General features: G+C 36.4%; 1 protein-coding gene across 4 annotated transcripts in view; it reads right to left on the reverse strand.

Moving 5' to 3' along the window:
- The window catches only part of LOC123504016 (leucine zipper putative tumor suppressor 2 homolog), a 207,087-nt gene that overhangs the window by 8,695 nt on the left and 191,113 nt on the right, over window positions 1-7,279 (reverse strand). For 3 of the 4 annotated variants that reach the window (XM_045254226.1, XM_045254224.1, XM_045254225.1), the window contains 2 exons: window positions 4,249-5,207; window positions 2,632-2,763 (listed from right to left, as the gene is read on the reverse strand). In XM_045254226.1, the coding sequence (XP_045110161.1) occupies window positions 2,632-2,763; window positions 4,249-5,207 (1,091 nt within the window). The remainder of the gene's footprint in view (window positions 1-2,631; window positions 2,764-4,248; window positions 5,208-7,279) is intronic. The other variant, XM_045254227.1, reaches the window with a different exon arrangement.

Genomic DNA, 7,279 nt, shown 5'->3' on the forward strand with positions numbered 1-7,279 from the left:
AAGAATCAGTCACATATGTGCCACCCAAGACAAATACATGGAGAACAGAAAAACATAAGGTAATGCAAGGAGAGGTGATTAAATGCTTGGATAATATGATAAGAGAATACTTTTTTTTTTTGTATTATTAGTAGGAGACTTCACCTGCAAAAGAGTAAACTGGAGAAAGATGGAAGTAATGGGTAATGCTGGATTGTGGACAGATGTTCCTATTAACTATGGTGAATACACTGGATCAATGGGTGGAAGATCAACACTGTACAGTACAGAGGAAGAAGAACCATCATTGTGAGTTTGACCTAGTATTCACAAAGAAGCTGGAGCCCCCACTTACCATACATTATCAGAGGAAGGAGAAAACCTGGGAGTGGTTATACAATACACCCTGATCCCAGAAAGACACATAAATGGGTTATTTACTTCAAAATACAAGACACTAATAAATATGTGGGTAGAGTTTAATTACATGGATAAGAGTATGATGATAATAACCACTATGATAAGATGCAGACTTGAATATGCAGCAGTGGTGTGGTCTCCACACATGCTAAAGGATATCAAGAAATTAGAAAGAATCCAAAGGCCAGCTACAAAGATGATGCCAGACAGAAAGACTGAAGGAAAAGGGACTAGCAACTTTGAAAGATAGATGGGAAGAAAGGAGATCTAATAACAATGTACAGTAATACCTTGAGATACGAGCTACACAAGATAGCTCGTTTTTTGAGACACGAGCTATATGATTTGGTCCATTTTTTTTATTTTGAGATATGAGTTATGCTTAAAGAGGGTGCTCTCTCTGTCTCTCTCTCCAAGTCTCATGACTACTTAAAACTTCCTTTATTCTATGAGTAATGTTTACAGGGTCGTCAATGAGCTCTGTTGCAATTATTAGAGCAGTCAGTCTCCTGTGGATGGTTATATTTGTACTCTACAGCTAATCAACAGTCCCAAGTGACGCGTGTGGGGAGGAAGATGTGGCAAGGTGGTGTCCCGTGGAATGCACCTCTCCAAGGTAAATATACTTTATTGAAGTAGTTTATTTATTTACATTACACTTTTTCATGTTTTATACAATATTTGTTATTTATAAATACCTTTTTCTCACCTAAAAATATGTAAAAATAAAATTGGTGCTTTTTTGGGGGGAAGCTGAAATCATATGGAAATGATAAACAGACCAGACTTGGTATCACTGATAGAAGAGGAGTTAAAATGGAAATTTAGTTTTCTACATAGCACGGTGGACATCTGGAACAGCTTGAATGAAGAGATTGTAATAGCAAAAAATATGCATATATTCAAGGGAAAACACACACACATGAGAGTAGTGAATATAGTGAATGAGAGTGAGATGGATGGGCTGATTGCATACAATTGGATCCTAAAAAAAGCTTTTGATAAAGTACCATACAAAATGTTAAATAAGGAAATTGAAAAGTATAGGAGGATTGGGATTATCATTATTAAGGTGGATGACTGAATTTTTGACAAGTAAAGAAATGAGGACAGTTTTCAGAGGTGAAAAGTTAAATTCGAGAGAAGTAATAAGTGGAGTCCCGCAAGGTTCAGTACTATCATCAATCCTGTTTGCTGTTTATGTTAATGACATGCTGGAAGGAGTAACTAACTACATAAGTCTTTGCTGATTATGCAAAGATCATGAGGAAAGTCTCAAATCAGAAGGACTGTGAAGCACTAAATATAGACTTATTGAAAATACATGAATGGTTAATGAAATGGAACATAGAGTTTAATGCTAAGAAATATAGTATGATGGAGTTTGGAAAGAGTGGTAACATAACATAACATAACATAACATAATAGGATAAAAAAGGGCCACCAGGGCCTATCTAGGTTATCCTGTATCAGTCGCACAGCAAAATTAAAAGAAATTAATAAAAGAGAAGAAAAGGACCTGAGAGTAACCATTTCTAACAAAATGTCATTTGAAAAGCTTATTGACAAGATCACAGGAAAAACTTGTAATCTACTTAGAAATATCAGAGCAGCATTGGCATACCGATGAAGATATGATAAAGTTGATAACAACAATGATGCATTAGTGCATTTGGAGTATGCAGCATTAGTGCAGTTATGAAATCTAAAAAGAGACATCAGGAAGCTAGAAAGAATCCAGAAAGCTGCAACAAAAATCCCTACAAATCTAAGTGAATATAGTTATGAAGAGAGGTTTGAAAAGCTGAGACTAACTACACTGGAGGAAAAGAGGGAGAGAAAGGTGATATGATAGCACTATAAAGGATATTGAAAGGGATAGAGAAGCTGGACAGAGATGATCTAGTGTAACTTGATATGAGGCCATGGAGAAAAAACAAAGTGAGTGATTACAGAAGACATAAATAAATAGACCTTTCCTCTCTCTCACACACACACACACACACACACACACACACACACACACACATCTCAGAATGGTAGATGGGGAAAGATGGTAGTTACAACAATCAATACCAGACATTTATGCTCTGATTTATTAGCACCTAGGAGTATTTGATAATTATTTGGCTGGATTATATTATGTGCCAGAACCAAATCAACAGATTCTTATATATTTATTCACCATGTGCACAAGCTAAACCAGAAATTAGTGAAGAAACAACCCCATACCTGGTAAGTCTGTGTAGTGAGTGACTGTTCCATCTTCAAGGCCTTCTGCTGGGCTCCCTTCAGCCGTGAGTCATACAGGTCCCGAATCTTCTTCAGTTCACGTTCCCAAGTCTTCTCCTTTTCCTCATATACCTAGATAAAATGCCAGGCTCTTTTAAGAAGAAAGCAGTAAAAAGAGTGTATTCATGAGGAGAGAGAGAGAGAGAGAGAGAGAGAGAGAGAGAGAGAGAGAGAGAGAGAGAGAGAGAGAGAGAGAGAGAGAGAGAGAGAGAGAGAGAGAGAGAGAGAGAGAGAGATTGTGTGTGTGTTTCAAGGATGATGTTCATAAATACTTATAAGAACAGGTACATAGAAACAGTCAAACCATAACCTTCACACAATGTAGAAATGAATAGACAATAATAATACCAAAAAACTAATTTGAATTATTATTCAAGTTAAATATATAAAGAGCATATATAAAAATATTGTTAGTGTAATTATCAATATCCAACTATCACATGTAAATAAAGTAGCTCATTAGCACTATAAACAGTGAAGTAAGTTTTTTTTTTTTTGTGAGAAGGGACAGCTTTGGTATTTCACTCCACATAAATGAAAAGAATGAAAGAATCTGTGGTAGACAAAATTAACTTACAAGCAAGAAAATACCAGTGGACAGATTAATGAACTCATCATGAAAGTAGGATAAGTAATCAATTAATTAGACTTTGATGAGACAGTGAAGCAAGTTGTTGAATTAAATACTATCCATTTCAGACCTTATGAGACATCACTTTCTACAAATACCTTCTAAACAGTTAAATCAATATGACATTGTGGTACAGCTAGTTTATGGCATTACAAAAAATGTTTCATTAAGGACTTTATTCTTGGCTTATAAGAGCAATTTGCAAGAGCCACATGGGCATTTGAATGGAGAAGATTTAGGGTCACATAATGATGATGTTCATCATTCATTCACCTCTCTCCATTACCTCAATGTAGTGTCACAAATTAGGGGACAGTATCAAAACAACTTATACCAAAATCTCATATTCATCCAACAGTTTGTTTAGAAAATATTTGCAGAAAACAACACTTCACCAGGTTTGAAAATGACTAGACTATGCATATCTAATAAATGTCATGTTTTGGAAATTAGCTACAAATGCATGGTGCACTCAGCCTCAGGGAGGGAAACCTTTATGGCCTTGGTGGGCAACATCCCTATGGGAATGCTGCCCCAAAATCAAACCTACTCCCTGTCAGTGTCAGAGAAGGCCATCAAGGGAAGGAAAGCTTTTCTCCAAAACACATGCTGTCCAACCCCATGAGGGAAAATAAGGATATTAAATGAAATGACAACCAAATATAGTGAACATAATAAAATTCTCACTTATTGAAAACTAAGAAATAATAAGGAAGAATAAGCAAGATATTGCATTACAACTATGACAAATGTGTTTGCAAATACAAATACATACATTCATAAAATACTCAAAATTATACAAAATTCAATGATAAAAACTGATACTTAGCTCTGTGAACAAACTTTTGTCCAAACTATATAAAATGTATACAGTTTGTGAGAACAGATGCAATTTCTACAGCTTATCTGTTTAGAATACCACTTACCTTAAATATAACCTGCTCATTTTGTTCCATGGTTTCTCGTAGTGTGTTGATCTCAGAATCCTTCTCTTTTAGCATTGCCTCCAGCTCTGCTACACCAGAGTCTGAAGGGGAGGGGGTCTGATGATGCTCGTCCAATGTCAGTTCACTCAATGAACCGGACACAGAGCCACAGATGGTGCGGTCCAGGCCCAGGTTGGATCCTGTCACTGATAATGATCTATCAAGCCCCAAGTTAGATCCACTGACTGAGCCTGACCTGTCCAAGTTAGACCCAGTGACTGATGCTGATCTGTCCAATCTGATGCTTGAACCAGGCCGATCCAGTCCTTGAACTGATCCAGTGTGGTGACCGTTACTGATGCGAGAGAGATTAGTCACAGAGCCACCCATCCGCTGGTGCAGACTACTCACCATTGGCGGGTTGTGCAGGTGATGACCAAAGGAGTGTCCTGAGTCACTAGAAAGGTTCTTCAAGCTATCGTAGCGAGGAAGGTCACTATTAGAATACCCATTTATGCGTGTGTACACAGAAGCATTGTCATACGTGCTTGAAAGTCTATTATCCAAAGAGCTTTCATAATGGCTTGAGAGTCTATCATCTTGAGCAAACTTATGGTGATTGTGGCCATCTTCTATGTTACTAGAAACTGACTGATGTGAGGGTGGTCGGCAGTTAGGTGGACTCTTGCTGCTGCTGTTGCTGCTGCCATTACTGCTGGAGCTTGTATTGTGGCAATTATTACTATTATTATTATTATTATTATTATTACTGATATTATTACTGTAGCTATTCTTGTTATTCAGTGAGGTGTTCTTACTATTGTGGAGCTTAGTAAGACTGTTGTACTTATTATCACCAGTGTGTTGATCACAGTGGCCTCTCGAGGAGAGGGGGGTAGTGAGACCACGACGATCTAAAGAATAACTATTGTGGCTCAGCGTTTTGAGGTCACCCATACCTGCAAACAATAAAGAATGTTAAACAAATATTTTCACTTACATTTAGAATTTTGTTTTATTACTATTTGTAAATGCATTTTTTTTTATTTGTGTATATAAAAACATATAATAATTATTTCTTTACAAGTATGTAATAGTATACAAAAAATAGACTAAACATTATCAAGATGATATCAGAAGTCTGGGTGTGAACAGTATAGCTTAAGGACAAAGGGAAAAAGAAAAAAGAATTATAACCTGACATAAAAGTTGCATACAAATAAGTGATAAAAATTATGCAACAAAACTAGAAATATGTACATATAGTACTACGTGATGCCTATATGAATACGAGAAACAGTTGAAGGAAAGTTAACCAGAAGAGGCTTTGAAAGCTAGTGAGAAAATGAAAATGTTAATGGAAAAACAATGAAATAATCTGAGATATGCAATAGAGTTAATTAGTATGTAAGAAAATGAGTCACAATTATTCTAAAGCCAAAACAGGTATGATGTTACATCTGTCTCATCAGTTTACAAGAACTTATGAAAGTAAAAGTATGATAAGGTCAAAAACCCTGAAATGTTTGGAAAGAATTGAAAATCATTACCATTGAACCTAACCATGTGCTTGTGTATGAGGGAGGTAAAAAAATAAATAAATAAAATCACTGGCTTATAAAGATTTTTGGAAAAGAGATTAGATAAATAGAGATAAGCAAGATATGATAAAAGTACAGATGCCAGCACTTGATTCCTTGCCAATCCTGGCCATATAATTTCTCAGTAGCAACACCTGGGAACTCAAATACGGACAAAAAAGATTGCAGGTAGGCAGGCAATCCATCTGGGCTGCGTCAGAGGAAGCTGTAGCTACTGGCAACTACCATGAAAGAACGGTGACAGATGTAACTTTTGTTTTGAATATAGGTAGGAAAACTGCTTCCTTAAGTAGGGGGCCGATATACATAGTACATACATACAAATAGACGGAGTGTACCTATTGTTTGGTGAATGTATATACAAGTCATTATTATATTCGTGTTGATTCTGGAAAATTAATCTTAATATTGTTCTCAAACGCGTCCCGTGCAAAGCGCGGTCGCCGTCGTCCACCTGGCCAATAGTTTGTGTGAGAGCAGCTTGGCAGAACAAGGAGCCTACGGTGAGAGTGAATGATGAAGACAAAGATACTGATAATAGTGATAGTAAAGAAGAGAATAGTATGTCTGTAGCCTTTCATTAATCAGAGGTTAATTATTTATACCGTCGTTGAGGACACAAAGCGGACAGCGTTGTGTGGGTGGGATTAATGGGCGCCTGCTTATAACAAGGAGTAGCAAGGACATGTTTGCCGCCAAGCAGTATTTGGCTAATGTAAGTAATATACTGGTGTAACTCATCATATCACGGTGCTGTCATTTCATAGCCTAACATTGGTAATCTCAAAGATAATATATCAGTGAACTAACATTTGGAGTTAAAAAATAAATAAATATATAATCAGAGCCTTCAATACGTTAGTAAACCAATCGCCTGACCCGTTGCCTCTCAACCATTATTTACTTCATCTCTCACTCATTACAAGTTAGACAGGTCATAAAGTGGAGTCATATGCCTAATCTTTCATGTCTGTGGTTGAAATATATCGGCAACTGCCTGATTTGTGTTATGGAGGCACAGCCGTCATCGCCGGCTCCCGCCCAAATGTTCTGCCGCTGCCAGCTTCGCGACTTCCACTATGATATATTTTTGTCTCAATTCATTTATTTCGAATCACAAATACTTTTTAAGGGTTTCCAATGATATTTTGTTGTATTTTACGTGTCTTCTATGCTTGAGTTGACTGATGTATGGTGATTCAGAGGGTGTTTATGACTTAAATAAGAGGGTGAAAATACTTTAAAATTTTTACCCCACCTGTGAATGATCTTTTATTTGAGGTTGTAGTGAAGTATTTAATTAACAAAAAATAGTTTATGATAGAAAAAATGTATAGGACTCCTGATATGTTAAATATGTGGATCTTGAAAGTAATTTGTAGCCCTGTTAATATTCTAAAACACGTCATTTCTAAAATGTTTATTTGTCT

Source organism: Portunus trituberculatus, chromosome 15, assembly GCF_017591435.1.
Source record: "Portunus trituberculatus isolate SZX2019 chromosome 15, ASM1759143v1, whole genome shotgun sequence".
Lineage (NCBI taxonomy): Eukaryota > Metazoa > Arthropoda > Malacostraca > Decapoda > Portunidae > Portunus > Portunus trituberculatus.